Source organism: Haliaeetus leucocephalus, unplaced genomic scaffold, assembly GCF_000737465.1.
Source record: "Haliaeetus leucocephalus isolate CR32 unplaced genomic scaffold, Haliaeetus_leucocephalus-4.0 Scaffold484, whole genome shotgun sequence".
Classification (NCBI taxonomy): Eukaryota; Metazoa; Chordata; class Aves; order Accipitriformes; family Accipitridae; genus Haliaeetus; species Haliaeetus leucocephalus.
The window spans coordinates 7015044-7035774 of NW_010972920.1; the positions used below are offsets into that span (position 1 = coordinate 7015044).

Consider the following 20731-nt stretch of genomic DNA (forward strand, 5'->3'; position numbering starts at 1 on the left):
GACTCGCTTCGAAATTGAGCGTCCCGTCCGAACTGAAATGCCCACACGGCGGTACCCGCAGGCAGCATCCATCCTGCCTACCCCTCGTTTCACACACGTCCACCATTGAGAACCGTCCCCTTAGCCAGGAGTGAAAACACTTGTCAGATGTTGCCATGGGAATAGGAAAGTTACTCAGATTTTTGGCCCCTTGACTCAGATTTCAGTGAACGATATAATTGTGATGGACCCGCCATGACTTTTGCTTTGAAGGCGATGAAAAAACATACTTTACTTTAAAAATACCAGATGCCCTTTGTCGTACTGTATCACTAACATATGGCTGTCAGTCAGGTAATAGAGCCACTGCCCTTAGAGCCGATGGACACACCAGGGTTAGATCTGGCATGACCCAGTGGCTCCCGCACCCACTTTCGGAAATGCTCTGCTCGGTGCATGACCCTCCAGACTTAACAGACAGGTTATTGAAGAGCGCAGTCACGGTGGTGGCTCACTGGCCCCCTCGGGACAGCGGCACCAATCGGATAAAAACCCAGACATATTTCACACTCTTAAACTATTACATCTAATCTCCCTCTACTTCTCCATGGTCCCCAAAGACCGCTACTGCTCTGAGGCTGCAAGAGAGCAGATGAGGCGAAGGGGGTGGAAGGATGTCAGCTTGCTGCTATCCTCAGGGAAAACCCTACTTGCACTTTTTGGGTACCATCTGTCCGCTTGCCCACATGATTTATCTCGGCTCAAGTCACATCCCCAATGCCTCCACGGATTTATAAGCATCAGAACTGAAATTTCACAGAGTGAACAGAAGCACTGCTGCATATATTGCAAATTTGGGAAATGATCATTCACCTTTTACTGAAGTAGCAAAACTTCATTCTGATATCTTCATCAATACTGTAGAAAACATCTGTCAGAAGAAGGAAAGGCCAGCATCCATCATTCTCCAGTGCTCAGACATCCCAGCTCTGTATTCTCTCAGGCACAATAATTAGCACTTTCCCATTTTGATTGTATTATTAGTGAGGAGTTGAACTACTCAAAACACAGTTTTCTTATCAGCATTGATTCAGGAGGAATTAAGAATTAGGATCTTTGGGAAATATGGCAAGATTAACACTTGCACTTGATGCGCACAGAATACTGATCAGAAGCTCCATGAGAGACAGTCCGCTCTTGTGCAAGAGACACTGGGGATACAATACCTTGTGAGTGGCTGTTGTACACGATAGCAAGTACTTCTAAAACATGCTTTTAACCTTTAACAATGACTGTGCCTTAAGATCCAAATGTAAATGTGAAAGTGTATCTCAAATCAGCTGAATCAACAAAAAGATACATTGGTTTGGGGTTGTTTGTGGTTTTTATGACCAGAACAGTATTCTGAAATTTCTTAAAGCTGTACAGAAGCTAAATAGTTCATCTTCTTTTACTCTTAAAATGTTTTGCTTAATCCTATAACTAAATAGCGCAGTCTGGTTCTTGCAGTCTGAGCAGGACAGTATAACACGCAACCTAAATAAGCAGGAATGCTAGAATTCCTCCCCAGTCCTTACTCCTCATAGAAAGAAGCAGTCAGACTCTACAGAACAATGGCAACAGAATTACTCAGAAGAGGCATATGCATAAATTTTCTAAAATGTATCTCCTGATTTAAAAGAAACATTTTAGTATCAAGATTTATTAGTTTCAAAAGAGGTCCTGCATATACAGCAACAAAAAGACTTGCTTGGAAAAGATTATGACTTTCAGCATTTCAAGGAACCAGGCGGTCAAGATTAATTTCTGGTTTGTAACAGATACTTTGAAGCTGAATAAGCAGGAGAAATAATTGAAAAGAGCCATTCTGATTTAATGGTTTAACCTGATCATTTATTATTTATCCCGCTTATTCTGAGGCTAATACCATCTTCCCTGTAATTGCATCAAGACATGCTGTTCTAACATGCTACAGCTGGCGAGGCTGTGCGTGCACAGTCAGATTTTCCTCGCGCGTTTGTAACCAAACATATGTACTGATTCAGTTATCACTCTGAGTCACAATGGTGGAGAATCTGGGAATGGGGATGATACTGGTCTGTTAGAGCTGCAAAGCTGGGAAGATTCAATTCATAGGCAGCAGAAATCCAGATCACATTATCTGAGCGTTCCGTAGATACTTCTTCCACCAGTACACCAGCAGCAGCATGATCTGGCATTCAAGACTAATAGAACTGTGGACTATGAGAAGGGTAGCACAACACTGAAATGGATTATTCAAAATAATCCTGGTTTCAAAAGAGAAAATTATCCCCCAATTTTATTAAATGTGCTATCATCTCTTACAGATCAAATGTGACCTTTAAGCTTTTCAGGACTCCGGATTTCCACGATTTGCAGGAGTATCGACATGTGGGATGAGATCACACATGTGTGGTACCAGTAAACATTTTCTGTCTTCTTTTCCAATAGAAAAAAGTTTCCAAATTGATATTCACTTCAGTTTCACACTCCTGAGTTCTTGTATCAAGCCAGTATTTAACCTGTCTGCTAAATAATATTGAAGACCAGGATTTGAGAAAGTGCTTTCTTTTTTTCAACAATTTTGATTTATTTTTGCCTACTCTACATGAAAGCAAACTATAGTTTCTACTTTAATGTAAACATTTGTTACTTTTTAAGAGAATTTGAAGATGCTTCTAAAAGGTTTGAAAATCTTAAACAACACTAAAATCTTAATCCAGACATTGGTTTTGTATGTTCGGAGCCTTCAACTCTAGCTGTAACAATTTTGGCTTAACATGACACTTAACTCAGCAACTGTTTTCACTTGAGTCAATAAAAATCATGAATGCAGCTTGGCTGGAGACAGAGAAATTGAAGGATGTGGAGACAGCAGACCTCTTGGTACTTAGCTATTGTGCTGAGACTCAAAGCTGCGGATTAATTAATTGTGCTCACATGGTGGCAGGACAGCACTTTGGCCATTTCAGTAGCTCTTTGGAAGACTACAGAGCGAAACAGGCAGCACCAGCAAAAAAAGAAGGTGTGTAATTTCTTTCCCCCAACTTTGTTGCTTGTCTAGAATCGAGCCTTGCAAATACTTCCCACTTTCCCAAATGGATTGCTGAGAGCTGGGAAGTGCTGAATGCAGCGCTGTGCAGGATCAGAACTTTTGGCAGGACTCTTTGGTGCAAAAAACTTCTTTCACAAGAATAATAAAACCCAAGAGATCATGTGAAGGTGAAGTATGGGTGGAAACAGCAAGAATATTTTGGGGTTTACTCAGAAATCCAGCCTGTAAAAGACGATCAAACAAACATCCAGCAAGTAAATGAAGCAGAAGTTACTAACAACTTGCTTTAAGCTGGTATTTGGATGATTTGCTGACAGTTCCGGGTCCCTTTTTTGGCATAAAATTACTTTAGCATATGTACTAGGCAACTGCTTTCCTAAATTTTAGCCGTGCAAGCTGTGACACCTTCCTTCTAATAAGTAAGAGACAAAGGCGCTTACGGCTGTGCTTCAGATAAAGAGCTTGTTTAAGTGCTTCTCTGGATCAGGGCCAGAAAACCCCGCTCCTCACTGCATCAAGCTGGTACGCAAGCTGTACTCTTCATGCTTTATTTCTGCCGGCTACATTGCTTGCAATGATTACCTATCCTCCCACCTGCAGGAAACTATATCTGTTTCAAAGCCTCAGAGGCTCTCATAAAAACAAATTATAAATTATATTATTGCATCTCTGCAGAGCCTTTCTTCCTAAATAATCTTGTAAGCTGAAATACGGTATACATCATATTGTGCATGCATGTGCAAACGTGTATACTGGAGGCACTGGAGAGCAGGGCTTGCAACTAACCATCAAAGGGGCATTACAGTTAAGGCTACCATGAAAAGAGAAGATAAATTTTTTATTTACTTTTATTAGGTCATAAAATCTGGTTGCTGGAAGCTTGCTGTCAAGATGCTGAGATTCTGATGCTGTTTGTTTTTTTCTTCAGTCCTCAAATGCGATTTTCCCTCATGGCTCAGTTCGGTAAGGTAATCCAATTCAAGCATTTCAGCCTACAGAGCATTCATCTCAAATGAAGAAATGCTTCTGTGTGGGCACAATAGATCATTAGACTCTTCTTTCTGACAATTCCTACTTTAGCATAAGTGCCTGTGATTTATTCACTCATTTATTCACGCTGCAGTGTAAAACACTCATTCCTTTTCTTTCTGGTTTCGAGCACCCAGAGTATTTCTATGTCTTGATTACAGTTGTAACTCTGCCTTTCACCGTACAGAAATGTAGTAATTGCTCAACTTCAATTTAATTAACCTATTATATTGACCTTATTTTCCATGTAGCCTGCTTTAGATTTCCAGTGCTGTGACTTTATGCCTCCTTAATTTGTGCATGAAATTCTTTACCCTTCCTAGCACATGTGCGTGCACAAAATCTGCAAAGTAGACTTTGTGCAAAGAAGGTGGCATGAATCAAAGGAGATAGCTGATTTCCAGCCCCCACACATGACTTGGTTCCCCTGGAATCACATCCAGCTCCTCCTGAAGTTCACTATCAACTTCTCTGTGTACTAATCTTGATGAGGACCAGCATCAGAAGCAAAAATCCACCATACCTGCCTCCCCAGCAATAAAGTTAGCCCTTCTGTAAACCTAATGCAAATGACTGATGACACTGTTGAATGTTCTGGTTTAGGGTCAAAAATGTGAGTCCTTTGAAAATACTATTTCATCGAAGCTGTTATAAAACTTCCTTTGCAAAAAAAGCTATTGCTGTTATTTGCTAAGCAAGAAGACCGCAACTCCTCACCAGCCCAAACACTCAGTCACTCACTTCTGTCAAGAGGAGTGATGCCAAAGGGCACTTTGCCACTAGCCTGACAGATCAAGGCACGTGATTGTTCACCGAGGCACATGACGGTTCACTGGGAGAGCCAGGACAGGAATTTTTCCCACACTAGCCCCAAGCACAAATCTCAGCATATGCCCAAGTTGACATTTTTGTAATTGATGGAGAGTAACATAGTTTAGAAGGCACCTACAAACAATACAAACCCTTCCAACGTTGTTGATAGTAACTGAAGAGTTTCAGAATTTAAGCCCAAGCCTTCACTAATGAATATTATCACTTAAGTTAAATAATAAAAAAAGCAAAACCAGACAGAATTTCTACCTAAAGACTGCCAGTTAAACTCCAAGGAAAATACCCAATCAACCATTTAGCTGCAATGAGAGAGAACCTTATGCCAAATGTTATCATATTCATGGCTAGAGAAAAAGTTGCAAGTGTTACATCACTTTGTTTCTTATTGTTGCTTCACATGTAGTGCCATTTGGGAAAACTGTTTGCTTGGTTTTGTTCCTACTGAAAGAGGGTCTTTTTGTGATCTCATCATTATTCTTTACACTGAATATTTGTGATGATATTCATTTTATCCTAAACTGAAAATATAAAACCAGCATGGAAAAATCAGACAGCACTTGCCCTCACTTGCACAAACTTGAAGTTTCTGAAATGTGACTCACTTTTTTACTTTGCACTAGAATTTCAGTCTTAACAAGGTTTAAAAAAGACAGTACAACAGATATTTCAACAATTTTGTGTGAGAAAAGTCAGTGTCTGGGGTTTAACATTGGTGGGAAGATACAGTAAGTGATTTTCTTGTTTCAACTCAAACTAAGCATAAAAGCCACTTGTAAAGGCCCCGAGTTTTTACTTACAGGCAACACTTCAGAACAGCAGGAAAGGATGTTCTTCTGGCAGATTTGAAAACAACAGGGAAGGATGTTCTTCAGACAAATGTGAAGCTTTTGCTGCATTTTCGTCTACAGCACTGCCTGCCTCGCTCGCGCTACCAGCTTGGCTGTTTTCTAGGGGCTGCAGGAGCACGCACATCTTGAAGACTGGGCACTACAACAGCGTTAACCACTCGAAATGCCTGAGACGCGGGTTTTTTTGTGTTTGATTTTTTTTTTTTTTTAAATTCCAGACGGTTTCCCCGACGACCGGCACTTTGTTACAAGCCCACAGGGCCTCTCTCCCTTCGGTCGCTGACGAGGCGCGGAGAGCCGCCATGGGGGGGGGGGGGACGGACGACGACACGACTGACTGCAACAGCCCCCTCCCAGGCCCCGCTCTGGGCAACCGAACCTCCGAGCCGCGGCTTAAGTTGCCCCTGCGGTGAAGCAGGCCCCTGCGCCCATCATTTAGCGGACTGTAACGGAGGATGACCGACGGCGGACGGGATCCCCCCGGAGCGGGAACACCGTCCCCTCACGGCCTGAGGGGAGCCACCGCCCGTGGGCGGGGCCGAGGGCGGGAGCTCGGGCGCCTGCGCGCTGCCACTCACACCGCGCCCGGTGAGTGACGCGAGCGCGGCGCGCGGCCCCTCCCCTCACGGCCCGCCATGAAGGCGACGCCGCTTTCCAACTGCGAGCGCCGCTTCCTCCTGCGCGCCATCGAGGAGAGGAAGGTGCGGCGCCGGCTTCCTCTTCTTCCCCTTCCCTAATCCCCCTCCCCGCCCCGCGGGGGGCGGCTGGCGGGGCTCTCCCCTTGCCGTTGCCCGGCGGAAGGCCGGAGCCTCGCCGCCCACCCCCCCCCCGGCAATGGCGCATTAACCGTGTGTGTCTTTCTCTCTGTGGGCCCTCAGCGCCTGGACGGGCGGCAGTGCTATGATTACCGGAACGTGCGCATCTCCTTCGGCGCCGACTACGGCTGCTGCATCGTGGAGCTGGGGAAGACGAGGTGAATGCGGGGTTTGGGGGGGCTCGGCAGGCGTCGGGTTGCGGGCAGGCCGCGCTGCCCATGGCGGCCTGAGGAAAGCCTTTCAGGCGCCTCTGTCGTTCTGGCTTTAAAGCGTTACGTGTCCAAACCCGCGGAAGCGAAGGGAGTGCATGGCGTTGAATGTTAGGCGTCTGAAAGCCCGCTGAGATCCCAGTAAACAGGTTTTAAGGACTGGAGCCTAAAAGTAGCTTCTCCTTTACAGGAGAAAAAGTGGGAAGGGAAGGGATGGGGTTTCCGTGTTGATTGTAGATTACAAATAATTTATAAAATAATACAAAATGGTTATAATTTTTCATCCCTTTATTCGCTGATCTCAGGTTACATTTTGCATCCTTCCACAAATTAAACGGCCTTTTTTTGTATGTGGAAAAGTGGCTTATATGCACTTAGGTAAACATTTACTTACAGATTCTCGGGTGTTTGAGCCTTATTTTTAATGCTAAAAGGCAGGAGGATGCTCTGATTTCTACATTTGATTCTCCCAACTGTTGACGGGAGTTTAAATACATGTGACAGGCATTGAAACAGAAACTGTCAGGAGTGAGAAATACAAACTGAAAGCTTCAGCACGTACTTTTTCAAAACATGTATTTGGTTCGTAGTCGTAGGAGTTTTTTTCTGCTAAATGCTGTGACTTAGCGGTTTGTTTACCTTTGCAGGGTTCTTGCACAAGTCTCATGTGAACTTGTTCCCCCCAAGCCAAATCGGCCCACAGAAGGTATACTTTTCTTTAATCTTGAGCTCTCACCGATGGCTGCCCCTGGTTTTGAGCCTGGCAGGTATGTAGTTTTCTTGAAAAGACTAAGCCAGGACAACATAAGAGCCACTGTTCTGATACATGTAAGTATATAGTGTAATCATACTCAGTTTGGGTTAATTTTGTTTTAACAGGCAATCTGAGTTACTGGTGAAACTGAACAGACTAATAGAACGATGCCTGAGAAATTCCAGGTGTATAGATACTGAATCTCTTTGCGTTGTTGCTGGTGAAAAGGTATGAAAACCTACTGATTTCAAGTGGCTTTAAACTAAAAGATACATATAGTCTGTTTTTAAGGTGGTCTCTCTCTTGTTTTGGAAACCAGAAATTCTGATTTTAGGTTAATGTAAAGATCCACACATCTGACTTTACAGGTATTTTTAACTCGTGTATCTACATAGGCTTTCTGAAGTAGTTGGGACCCTGCGCACTTGAATATTTCTTGGCAGAATAAAGTTTAAATTGTACTTTAGAGTTAACGTATTTTGTCATAATTAAATGTAGCATACTGGGTATCTTGGAACGTACCGAGATCTTTCATCTTCTTAAGCAAAGACCTGAAGAATATATGCTGGTTCCTCCTATGGTTTGAAAAATTAAATTGTTTTGGAAATCAGTAACTTGTGTAGAATCATGTCACAAATTACCAAGTAGTTATGTATGCTTTTTCTCAGGTTTGGCAAATTCGTCTGGACCTGCATCTGTTAAATCATGATGGTAACATTATTGATGCTGCTAGCATAGCAGGAATTGTAGCTCTGTGTCATTTTCGCAGACCAGACGTGTCTGTGCAAGGAGAGGAAGTAACTGTGGTAAGTTGCACCGGATTATAATAAGTAGTGTGGCATCGCGGCTAGCTGTTTCTTTCTGTCTGAAAGGGAGAAGTAAATGTTTGTGTAAGCAGATAAACTCCAAGATAGTTAAGTTTTAGGATAGATGTGTTGCTGTTTAAAATGTGAAAGGATAGTAAGGAAGCCCGCTGAATACAGCCTCAGTGTATGGGAATATTAATTGTAAAAGATAAGTATTTTACAGTATTTCGACCAAATCAAGCATAAGGCTGATGAATGTGCTATATTTAACTACGTAGGTAGTAAACAGTGAGAATTGCACAAGAAGAGTAAAAAGTTTTTAATATTTAGATGACTAAACATTTGTTAGCCTTTTTTTCTTTGTTTTTTTATTTCTTTAACTATCTTTGTACAGAGCATAACTTTAAAATTAAATGTGTTTTGTAAATAATTGTCTTCTGGGCCAATTCTTTTCAAAGTATGCTCCTGAGGAACGTGATCCTGTCCCCTTGAGTATCCACCACATGCCTATTTGTGTCAGTTTTGCCTTCTTCCAGCAAGGGTAAGATTTTTAAGTTTTTTGACAGGAACAGCTTATTGTAAATCTGCAGAATTGATTTTAAACATAGAAAAGCCCTAAAAGCATTTGTATTGACAAGCTGATTTCTTACGACATTTTGTCTGAAATGAGATGCTATGGGGAGATATTTACGTGTTCTGCACAGTGTAACTAACCAGCTAGCTTTCCACAGATGATGTAGAAAGCTTTCTGGGGGGAGTAGACCCATAATTTCTAATACGTAAACCAATTCCTTTGTTTAATTGTTTTAAGGGTAGTAACTCACCTCAAACTTTTACTGTTGCCTTATATTTAAAAACTTGATTCTAGGACCTATTTATTGGTGGATCCAAGTGAACGCGAGGAACGTGTAATGGATGGCCTCCTTGTAATTGCCATGAATAAACATCGTGAAATTTGTACCATCCAGTCCAGTGGAGGGATTATGCTGGTAAAGGATCAGGTAAATCTTTGCTTTGACCACTCTTTCTCTCATATAAAAACTCATTCCTGTGCTATAATCTTGATACTGAAATATCCTTGACATTGGAAGCTAAGAAATCAATTACCTGTCGGATTTAATTGGAAAAGATGATGTATTTTCAGTCCTAGTGGAAGAGTGTAGTACTGTGCATCATGCTGAACAAGAAACGTAGAAAAGGTGTATTGCTTGGTCAGATATGCATCTTTTTTTTTCCCCCGTGATTTGGCTGAGGGAGTCTGTAAATTAATTCAGACTGCACTCACATGAGTAGCTAGAGGCTGTTGTCTTCTACCTTTCGCATCAACTCATAGTGTATCCAGTCCCTCATACTAAGATGCCATATTTTATTTTTGTGTTTGTGACTCCTATGATGTTCTACAGTTTTAGTTAAAAACATCTTGCTTTCATGATCGTAAACTGTTGTTGTATGTATAACAAACAGGTTCTGAGATGCAGTAAAATAACAGCTGTTAAGGTTGCAGAAATAACGGAACTAATCCAAAAAGCCTTGGAGAATGACCAGAAGGTCAGGTGAGTGTTTTGGGAAAGAAGGGAAGTGGGCATTTTTAAGAAACATGCTGAGAAGTAATATCAACCTCTAGTTTGCACAGCAAATTATTTTCACTTGTATTTGTTTTAAATAGCAAGTATTTGTATATTTGAACTTGAAAAGAGAAAGCATTTTTAAGTGTGAAACATCCTGAAATAATGTCTGTCACGGAATGACTAGGAAAGAAGGTGGCAAGTTTGGCTTTGCAGAATCTATACCAAATCAAAAGATCACCGCCTTCAAAATGGAAAGCGCTGCTGTCAATACTAACAATGTGGAAGAACAAGCAGAAGAAATCATCACTAAAGCTGACCCTCCTTCAGAAGTGTATCTTTTCTGTTGTATTATTCAGGGGAAACCCAGGCTTCCCATCCCCTGCATTAGCACTACTTAGAGGCTAAACACACATCCAAGATTGCTCACAGCTTAGGTAGCCTTACAGCCTTCAGAGGAAGCATCAACATCGTATTGGGTTTGGTTCTCACTGCTTTTAGGTAACCTAATTCCTAGTGTAAAGTGCACACCTGAGGTCTGAAGTGACTGATTGTTACAGTAACTGGAGATGTAGTACTCTCTCTCAACTCCCCTTTAAGGATGTTCTCCCCTGGGGAGAAAAGGTACAGCTTAGAAAACACCTGGTTTGCTCTCAGAATACACAGAGTTTACCAGCAAACACCAAGATTTTTCTTAACTACTTCAGTTTTGCCAAACCAATATTGCACACTCCAGGGACAGCCCAAATTGGGGAAGGAATAGAGAACTCCTGGGGAGACCTTGAAGAATCTGAGAGGGAAGAAGCAGCAGAAGAGGAAAGTGAAAGCGAGGCTGCTGCTTTTGAATGTCAGACAGTGGAAACCGAGGATACAAGTACAATGACGGAAACTAAGAAGGGTAAGTATTTATTTATCTTGATATCTGATATGCTTTATTAGTAGTCTACAATTGAAATGTGAAAGAGGTCCATAGCAAAAAAGGAGAACTATCTAGCCTCTTTCCATTTGAGAGTTAAACCCATTTGCTACTTTCACTTCATCAGGTTACTTCTGTTTTCTTCAAAAGAAGACTTGATTTCTGTAGTATATGGAGAGCTCCAAATTAAGCACTAGCCACTCTGAATGTTTCTTTAAAAATGCTGTGGTTATTAGTTACAGAAGTTGTTAGTACAGAACTGATCACCGATTTATGGTTTTTTTTGTTTGGTTGTTTTTTTAGATGAACCTATTGTACTGTCTGACAGTGAAGAGGAAGAAGTTGTCATTCTGGAACCCCAGGAACTACCAAGGAAAACAAGGTAACCATCACGTGAAATTAAGAGGGGAACAGAGTTTGTAAGGAGTATTTTCAGGAAGCGGAGGATTTTGGCAAGGCCAGGAAAGGTCTCAGTTGATCAAGGGGACTACACAGATAGCCAGGAGTGAGGAAGTTTAAAGCTAGGCTAGTTTGCTCCTGTCCTAGCAGCTGTCTGAAACAGTTACAGATATTTGACTAACCTTAATCACTCCAAAGAGAGTGAGAGCATAAAAGTGGATTTGAATCAGCTGCTCCTTAGAGATGCTGCAGAGATTTTTACACAGTATGCTACAGGTAATCCTAAGTTTTAACTCCAGGAAGTTAATTTATTGCTGTATACCTGCATGAGACATGGAAGCCCTCATTGTCATGTGGAGTACGTTTTCTAGAAACTAAGTTTGAACTTTGCACCAAGTGTGGTGGATGGTTGCCCTGTTACAGATTATCAGCCTGTGTTCTTTTGAAATAAAACTATTCAGTACGTTTCTTTGATACAAATGTTGTTTGCTCACAGAACACAGACCAACTTGAAACAAGAAAATACAAGTAAGAAGGCATTTACTAAAAGGAGAAGAAAGAAGAGAGCTGCTTATTAAAGCCATCGTCCCTCTTTCTGAAATGCTGTATAATACATAATTTGATCTATCATTATTGAACTTATTTTTGTAGATAATTTTATTTCCTCCCACCCCACATCTGGTCCTGCTTTTATGTATATTTTATAGACGTGTTGTACACAGCTTTAAATAAAAATTTGCACGTAAGTGAAATTCCATGGTTAGCATCAAGCTGAAGCAGAAAACTCACTAGTTCAACTTGAACTGACTCAAGTTCTATAGCTTTAATTGCAGAGGTAAGATGCATTGTTTTCTTAACAGAACAGCCTCTGCCATTACTGAAGTGAGCTGTGCATAGTCAGAGTTCTGGTGATAAAAGGAATCATGGCTCAAGCTTAACACCTTAGGAAATGCTTCTTTTAATTAAGGTAGCTATTGCCACACCTTGGAATGTTCTTCACAAAGGGAAATAGTATGCTGTGACTAAGACCAGCTTGCCCACATCACTCCCCATCTTGCTTTTCACTGAAACTGCTTTGTGTAAAGATCAGCAGAAATGCCTGTACTTAACAAAATAGCGTAGAACTTCTGAAAAACTTTCAGAGAGAAGCAACTCATACTCAACAATAGAGTTTCTTAAAAAGTTTAATTAAATATTACATGCAACAGACAGGAATGCTTCTTGAACTATATTCAAAGAATTATGCTCTGATTTTAGAATCCGGGAAAACCAAGAGGCAAGGAGGCTTCCAAAAATATCTGGCCTAGCTGCTTTGTTCAAAAACCAAATCAAATTGGAAACACACACATATTTACACAAGCACAGGACTATTTTACATGTGACCTTAGTATTTTGTGAAATACGAACAGGAGAGAAGTTACTGTTCCAGATAGAATTACATTCCCCAAATCAGATTTAGAATTTAATGGGGGGGCATGGGAAATGCTCCCAGCCAAGCAAAGCTTTAATCATGTTGTGCTCTTTCAGAAAGGGACAAACACAGAAAGCCCCATTCCTCCAGGAGCTAAACCAGTGTGTTCGTTTCTTAGTGTCAGTTCTTCCACCTGAAAGTCACTGTCAGGAGTACAAGGATGAGTGAAGATTGAGTTTCTTCTTAATTCTGCAGTACCATGAGACCTTGGAATGTCTTCAGGAAAAAGAACAGTATTCTTTGCACTGCTTTTTCTCTCTTCACACGTAACATCTCACACCCTACATTCCTTAGAGGCTTTATTTTGAAAGCACTAGAAGTTCAACTGGATTGGCAAAACAGTAGTACAGTACAACCTGGGATATTTTGTTCCAAGCTTAGTAACAAGAGCTGGAATCGTCCCATGTTAACTTTGGAAAATGAGAAGATAGAAAAAGATGGTACTTACTGCAGCAGCGAGAGCTGTTGGTGAGGAAGGAGGAAGATAGCCTGGGCAGAGATGCCAGGCCATGACTGAAGCATTTTTTTTAGGCCTGTAGAGGAAGTCGTATCAGTATGTTCAAAGTAAAGCTCTGGGAGCAAGGGAAAATTTTTCTCGGTGCTATGGGAACACTAACAGAACAACTTCCATTGAAAACAGAGCAAGGAGACATTTCATAAAGAAGTAAATATAAACCATTGAAGTCCTTTCACTTAAGTACTGTGCTACTTGCTTTTTTCCAGGAAAAATAATTTGTAATCTTCCTTTAAATTGCTCCTCTTCCAGTGTTCGTATTTCTGTGGTTTTGGAAAGTTTCCAGCATATGTCACAAAATCTAAGAAGGGTAAGGCAGAACCCAGTTGTGCAAGAAGAGTGCCATGCTCTGTAGTCTTCAAAGAATAATTGCCAGTCAGCATTTTGAGTTGCCCTTCCCAGGTCACAAACTGACTTCATAACTGTGGCAAACGTGTTCTGTATATACAAACTCCCTGTCCTGCAAGGTTAGAGCCTTACCAATACTAAGCACCAGACATGATATACAGCATTAGGTTTTTTCCCAACTAGCTTTCGGTTTTCAGTGGCAACCTACTGAAATTAAGCTAAATAAAGGCTGTTGGAGAACATGGTAGACCAATGAAATAACAGTTCTTCATTAAACATTAGAACATATATAAAAGTCAAAGTGCATCCTAAAAAGCTCAAATTGGCCAAAAAAGGCAGCCTCTGCTGCTTACTTTTGTCTTGACTGGGTAAGCCACCACCACTTGATCACTTTTGTAACTGAGTTGGTTCATGGAGAGCTCAGACTTGCAGCACAGGGGTGGGGGCAGAACAGCAAGTTTGTAGCAACTGAGTCAAGACACACATTGTCTCACTATAATGCATGCTTGTCAGCTTGACAAAGGACTGATTTTTAAAAATTCATTTCAAATAGCCCACACCATGACAGCTGTTTGACACCTGTGAAGAATTTATACTGCTACCTGCCAGGCATCCAGATAACCAGACGGACAGTGTCAAATCAACTTCAGGTTGAAGCAGCGCAGGTTTCACAGGGCAGCCTTTGCCAAAAAGCTTTAGAAATGAATGCCAGTTCAAGATGGTAGTACCACCCCTCAGCGGTTTTAAGGTATCGGCAAGACCACTAACATCAGATGTAAAAACTGTTTATTAGCCAACCTGGAAATGGCTTGATTAAACCCACTTGCATGCACTCACTGCTTTACATGCAAAGAACAGCGGGTACAGGGCAGCATCACCCCATTTACACAGGTTGAAGGTAAACATTCACTTGATCTAATGCTGACTATGTGCTAGTTTGCTCATGTAAGGGGTCTAGAACTAAGGAAAAATAAGACCAGTTGGTCTACATTTTTGCCGTGTGCCACAGAGGAACCCTTCCCAAGAGGGATGTACAGAATTCATACCATTCTGCATGTAGCCCATCCCCGCCAGAAGACATTCCTTCCTCTTGAGGGCACAAAGCAGTAAGTAGTTCACCCTCCTGCAGTTTAATCCCTCTGCTGCCCCTGCAGAGGTACCAGGTAAGCAGACTGATGACTGTTTATTTTTTTTAGTAGATACTGATGGGCTGTCAGGCCAGCTAACACATCAGTGGGAACTCCATGGGTTTAAATTAATGCCAGTTTCACACTTCGACTAGAAAATGCCTATAGCAAGACCATTTCCTATGTACTGGAAGAGAGAAGTATGAACTGGTATACTAGTTTTAGCTGCTTACAGTCCCTGGAGCAGAGCGTTCAACCTTTAACCTGATGGAGATCGGGCAATACACGACATAGCAATCAAGGCTTCCAGTAACTGGCATATCCTAAGGAGCCTCACAAGAGTCAGTTCCAGCAAGGTGTTGTCAGAGCTATATAGTTTTGTTTCTTCCAGTATTATAGCCATTAAGCCACATTTTGGATCTATACTAAGTCTCAGTTTAAACTAGACAGTACAAAAATGCTACAAATACTGATGTGGATTCCAAGTCATTCTTACTTGGAGGGAGAAAAAGCCCTACTATAATGCACTGCTAATATTAATGTTTAATCTATAATTAGATAAGCAGTCTCAGACTTCACTTGGTCTGCATGGTTAATTCCGTGCTCAAAGAGAACATTTTTATAAAAACCCAGCTAAATATTTTAACAAGATTGCATGTACAAAAGATTTACATTAAAACCACAAAAAGCTAACTTCATAATTAAGCTCCTCAAAACCTGTATTAATATTCCAAGTGATCACATCTAGAATTTTGAACCATGTTTAAAACTGTACATCATTTTCTTGTAATATACATCTCTTTAAAAGATCAGTCTCTTGATTATTACAATAAGTTTAGTGTCTCTGGTGGGTCAACAAGCGATACTCCATGGTACCTAGAGGGGGGAAAAAAAAAAAAAAAGATGCAGGATGTCATCTTGCTCAAGTGCTCTCTGCCATGAAGAACAGCATACATACTGCAGCAAAGCACATTTCTCACAAGGCGAGGAAACATCTGGGGGCTTGTCAGCTAGATGCCAACACAGATTTTTAGGAGCATTAGGTACCACCCACCTCCTGCCCACCAACTGTAGGAACATCAAGAACATTCCTCCAGTTTCTACCCCACAGTTCAGGTAGTAATAGCACAGGCCTGGTGGTGAACACAAAGTATTGCTCAACAAAACATTGTGCAAAAACCTGGGGAGTCTTGCCACCATTTCACTTAGATGGTAGATTTGGTTACTTGAGTCTGACTGAAGACTCAAGATACACCCCGCCTCGTTAAGCGGTTACCTGCTAGGACAACTTGGGCGTAACGTACCATCTTACCATAACATCTCTACAGATACTCACTTTGTACTCTTGTACTTTTCCCTTATGGACTGTTGTGTGTGCTGTGCTGCTTTGAGGTAGGTCTTGTGTAGGTCCACGAGGCAAGGCTTGATGTCTTCAAGGGTGTAGCCTGTTACTTTGCACAGGGATTCAGGCTGACGGAAAAAGGAAAGGGGGGAGGGACATTTGAAGTTTTTCTGTTTGCTCATGCTGATGACCACTGGTGGAGTTTTTAGCTTCCTGTTGAAACTATTGTTCTAGTAGCTTGGCAGAGTGTCATTTTCTCAAGCACAAAGTAATTTACTACTCACCCTTCAGATTTTTGCAGTTCACATAGGTTTACAGTAATCCTGCAAACTATCATATTCTAAACAAGTATTCCTAGCCTCCAGTGCTTAGGCTTTCTTACTGCCCCCTTCCTCATCACAAGGAAGCTGTTTACAGCTTTGAGGAGGATCACCAAAAGGGAGTGCATCAATAGATGCCTCTTCCTTCCAAGAAAAGGTGTCGCCCCCTCCCCACCCCATTTTTCAAATACCATAGGGAGCAAACCCTAATTAACGGCCTAGGAGTGCAGGGGGGCTGCGATTCCTGCAGCCCAGCCCCCAGCATTCAGAACCACGTACGAATACACTAAACACGCATAAAGGTGCACAAAGATTCAAGTTTTAGTGCTACGTACCCAGGTTTGTCCAGTGATCGTATAGCTTGCTAGATGAAATGCTGCAGCAGCAATAACTGATGGCAAGTATTTCAAGTAAGGATCAGCATCGATTAGACTCAGCTCCCCAAGGTACTGCAAGGGGAAACGAGAGAAAGGGAATCATCTCCTTCCAAAAGGAAGTAGAAGAGCATTCAACAGTTGCACTAGAACCCTGATCTTTAAGCTTCCAATCCTGCCATCAGTTGGAACAACAGCTTTTACTAGTTTCCACTTACTTTCTTTTTTAGCATCTACTGTTAGCTACTGTCACCGTTCCCAACGCATGCTTTTTCAACACCACGTTTTGTATTTAGAGGTATACAAGATCTAGAAGGAGGCGTGTAGTCAGGTCTGACCTTTGCACAGTGAGACAAAGGCTTCTATGGAGGAGCTGTGGTACCTGCCGTACAGTTAGGATTTAACAGAACTTTAGCTGAAACGTTATCTGTGCTCTGCTTTAGAAATTAGCCTCTGGATTTAGAGCTCGCTGCTTGTTGAGGGGAAAACCAAAACAAAAGTCTTCTTTAGCCAAAGTGGGTGAGTAGGTGTGGCAGTCTTCGATAAGAAGGAAGAAAACATCTAGCAGTGAAACAACCCCCAAATTAAAGTTTGTCAATCTCTGCCTGCTCTGAGTAAGCGTGCATGCTTGAACCAGGCCAAGTGCCAGCCTGCAGTAGGAATGCAGTATCTCCAACAGTAAGTGGCAGTAGGAGTGTTAAGCTTCCAGTGGTGTGGCACCACTTCTGGAGGAGCACGCGTCATACCACGTGCACTCTCCAGAACTCTCCCAGAGAGACTATGCGTTTAAAAATTGGAAGAGGCAGGGAAGCCTGGACCGAAGTATCCTTCAGCATTTCTCTTCATGCACGATGAGGAAACAGAGCTTGTAACGTGCTTTAATAGTAAGAGAACTCTCTAGTTACACGGGCCGAGCTAGGAATTCTTAACTTACCATTGATAAGCTCTCCACTTTAGCATTTGTCTGCTGATGTAGGAAATACTGAGTGAGGAACTGGTTGATTGTTGGAGCTGCCAAGTCAAATGATAAAACCTTCAAAATTAAGTGCTCCATCCTTAGAACCTGCTTCTTGGTATAGGTGTCATCTGTGATGTAGACAAATTCTGCTACTTCAGGAGGGTAGATTTCTTCAAACTTTCTGCCAGGAGAAATAGTTATGAGCAAATAATTGAGTAGTAGAAAACCAGATAATCAGCAACATTTAATGAAAGCCAGCATGCTAATTTATATTCTGACTTGTGAAGTAGCTGGACACTGTTACTGAACAAGTTTGCTGCCCTTGGTTCAGTAGCTCCTGAATCAGCAGAATTTGAAATTACAGAGCAACAATAGCCTGATATGCACTAAGCAATTTGGGACTCAGAGTTACTGAAGTTCCAGAATAACCCACTAAACAAATAATTGGTGCAAGCAAAACTTTCTTGTCACATGCCTTGTGCTTATTCTCTCAAATACTGTTTAGAAGCCGCCTGCTGCTGCAGCTAGAAATAATGAATCCTCACATTAGGGCAATCAACAAAGATAGCCTAGAACCTTGCTTGCAGAGTTTCACACAAACTGCCAAGCTTTTAGGTGGATAACTCCTGATTTTTCGTCTGATGCGAAGCCCTTCTGAGTTAGTCTGGCTATAGCCAACAGAAATGTGATAGCCACAAGATTTCCATCTGTATGAGAACAGCAGGTGGAATTTTAAATTAAGCAATTTCACTTACGATGCAAGCAGCATAGCTGCAGTACCCACAAGCTGAAGTTTTCCTCTCAAAACAGACATTGAAGAAAGAAACCTATCAATGTAATTTACAGCTAAGTGCAGGGTTTCATTCTGTAACTTGTATTCTTCTCCAACTTCCACCAGCCAGTCCACAAGAATAGCCCGCATGTTGTTTGTGATATCAGGTTGCTTCTTCATGTAACCTATTTTAGGCTTGCATTTCACCTGTAGGTTTAGATGACAGATAAGATTGAGTTTGGACTAAGTGCCAGTAGGGAAGCAACTGTTTAAGCTCCGTTTACCACTGTTTAAACAGATCAGAAGTAAACAATGGTTAAGTCTAGGATCAGTAAGTTCTATTTCTGTAATCTTGCTTTCCAGCTTCTGTTCAGTGCATGGCACAATCAACTTTATCACAAGAAACCAGTCTTGCGTTCACAGCAGTGCACACAGCATCTTATATCTCTATTTCTAGTAAGCTTTAATTTAGTCACTGCAGCAGTAGTAACTAATGTCTAGACGCGTTTCTCAACTCCAGATTTCTCCCCCGTAAGCTGTATGCAAGTAAGAAAGGAGCAGCTTACCTCCATTTCCCTAAGGTACAAATGGATATCGCTGATATAGTCTGGCACATTATTAACGTTTGGTTTTTTCTCTTCTGCTTCTGAGGTTACTGAAATATCCATAATACTTGGAGAATCTAAGCAGAAGATAATAGCCATGTTAAAATGGGCACCATCAGACCATTCCCTCACAGCACAGGGAACTACCCTATTCTGTAGTATGTAGACGGTGGGTCTCCAGGACTGCTGGGTCTCTTGCCTCCCAGGCAGGCAAAGAGGGTAGACTGCCACTCAACTAGACTGGTGGGAGTTGAGGAAGCTCTCGGGAAGCCAAAATGTTACGGCAACAAGGAAGCTTCCGGTTCCCCTTTCTCTTCTTCCCCGCAAGAACAAAGGGATGGAAAACTCTTTTGCAATTATGTAGTGGTCAGTGCATCCTGTGTTACCTTGCTACATAAGTGTGAATCCTGTAAGCTTAGCTATTGTGGCTTAAAACAGGGCTGGAGTACCAGAGCTTTTTTTTGGACTGCAGAGACAGACCATGACGAAATCAGCCCTCGGATACTCATGCACGTGTTACAGAAGATGAATCTGACAGCTCCCATTCCGTACGTACGAAGAAGAGCTCAAAACACGTGCACCAGTACAGCGTATTGCCTGGGAGAAAAGTCTATTAGGATTTGCCTGAGTAAAGGCCCCTTCTAACTCTACATTGGTAGCAAAAGGTGAGGCTTCAAGGGCTGCTCTTGTCTGTAATCCGGTTTCTCTCATGAGGTACCATCAGTTAAGGTTAAAAGCATAAAACTACCTCCAAAGAGCATGGGATGGAAGCATAGCGGGTCAAGTAATTGCTACCTCAGCTGGACTGAAAAGCTGTTGTATGGTAATGGCATGCTCAAAGGAACCAAACTGGTTTCAGCAACTGAAAAAGGTGTCTCCCGAGTTGAACCAAACCGGTCCATGTCCCAAACAACTGCAGGACCTACAGTCCTCCTCCAGTTCGGTCTGGAAATCATTCCCTAGGGTAACACCTCAGCGCAACCCTGCTCACCTCCCTGCTTCCCGGGGAAAGGACCCTGCAGATTCGGGTGCTGCCCGGGGCCGCTGCAGAGGGGAGCAGATGGGACGGGGCCCACAAGAGCCCGGGGCAGCACTGCCCTCCCAGCGGGCACGCCGCTCGGCTGCCTGGGCGGGGGGTACGGGGCGGGGGGGGGGCTGCCGAAACCCCGATGTGTGTGTGTGAGTGTGTGTTGTGTGTCACGTACCGAAGCTCAGCTCCATGGCGTTGTTCAGGGGCGCCAGGGGCCGCCGCTCCCCCAGGGCGCAGACGGCCGCACGCAGCCCCAGCGCCGCCTCCTCTTTTTGGGTCGCCGGGCCGCCCCGCCGCCGCTGCTCCCCGTCCGGTTCGTCCACATGGATGGTAAAGGCCTGTTGCCCTCCGACCGGCCGCCCCACCGCCGCTCCATGGCCCTCACCGCCGCCCCGCTCCGCCTGTGAGGAGAACGGCCCGTCAGCGCCGCCGACGGCCCGGCGCGGCCCCGCCGCTGACAGCCGCCGCTGACAGCTCCCGGCGCCCCAAGATGGCGGCCCCCGCCACCCACACCTCCCCGGTCCTCCCGCTCCCCTCTCACCTGCGGCGGGACCCCGGGCCGCTTCTGGGCGCCCCGCAGCAGTCCCAGCGCCACGCGGGTGCCGGCGGGGGGGGGCGGGGGGGGGTTTTCGGCCCGGGGGGG

At 43.1% G+C, this 20731-nt stretch overlaps 2 protein-coding genes across 3 annotated transcripts; one reads left to right on the top strand and one right to left on the bottom strand.

Moving 5' to 3' along the window:
* The first annotated feature begins 6353 nt into the window (after window positions 1-6353).
* Window positions 6354-11902, top strand: EXOSC9 (exosome component 9). 2 transcript variants are annotated; one of them, XM_010575567.1, is made up of 12 exons: window positions 6354-6464; window positions 6642-6736; window positions 7435-7554; window positions 7667-7769; window positions 8210-8347; window positions 8806-8888; window positions 9216-9348; window positions 9812-9900; window positions 10100-10246; window positions 10620-10810; window positions 11132-11210; window positions 11724-11902. In XM_010575567.1, exons 1-12 carry the CDS (start codon window positions 6399-6401, stop codon window positions 11803-11805), a joined length of 1326 nt encoding a protein of 441 aa, XP_010573869.1. In that variant the 5' UTR covers window positions 6354-6398; the 3' UTR covers window positions 11806-11902. The 2 variants fall into 2 exon arrangements, with proteins under 2 accessions (XP_010573869.1, XP_010573870.1); XM_010575568.1 differs by lacking the exons at window positions 6354-6464; window positions 6642-6736 and adding an exon at window positions 6743-6928.
* A 2903-nt stretch (window positions 11903-14805) lies between these two features.
* CCNA2 (cyclin A2) lies at window positions 14806-20376 on the bottom strand. The gene is made up of 7 exons (XM_010575566.1): window positions 20264-20376; window positions 19020-19135; window positions 18437-18660; window positions 17658-17862; window positions 16685-16798; window positions 16024-16157; window positions 14806-15563 (listed from the first exon to the last, which is right to left on the bottom strand). The coding sequence occupies exons 1-7, from the start codon at window positions 20277-20279 to the stop codon at window positions 15512-15514; spliced, it is 861 nt and encodes a 286-aa protein (XP_010573868.1). The 5' UTR covers window positions 20280-20376; the 3' UTR covers window positions 14806-15511.
* Window positions 20377-20731: the final 355 nt, after the last annotated feature.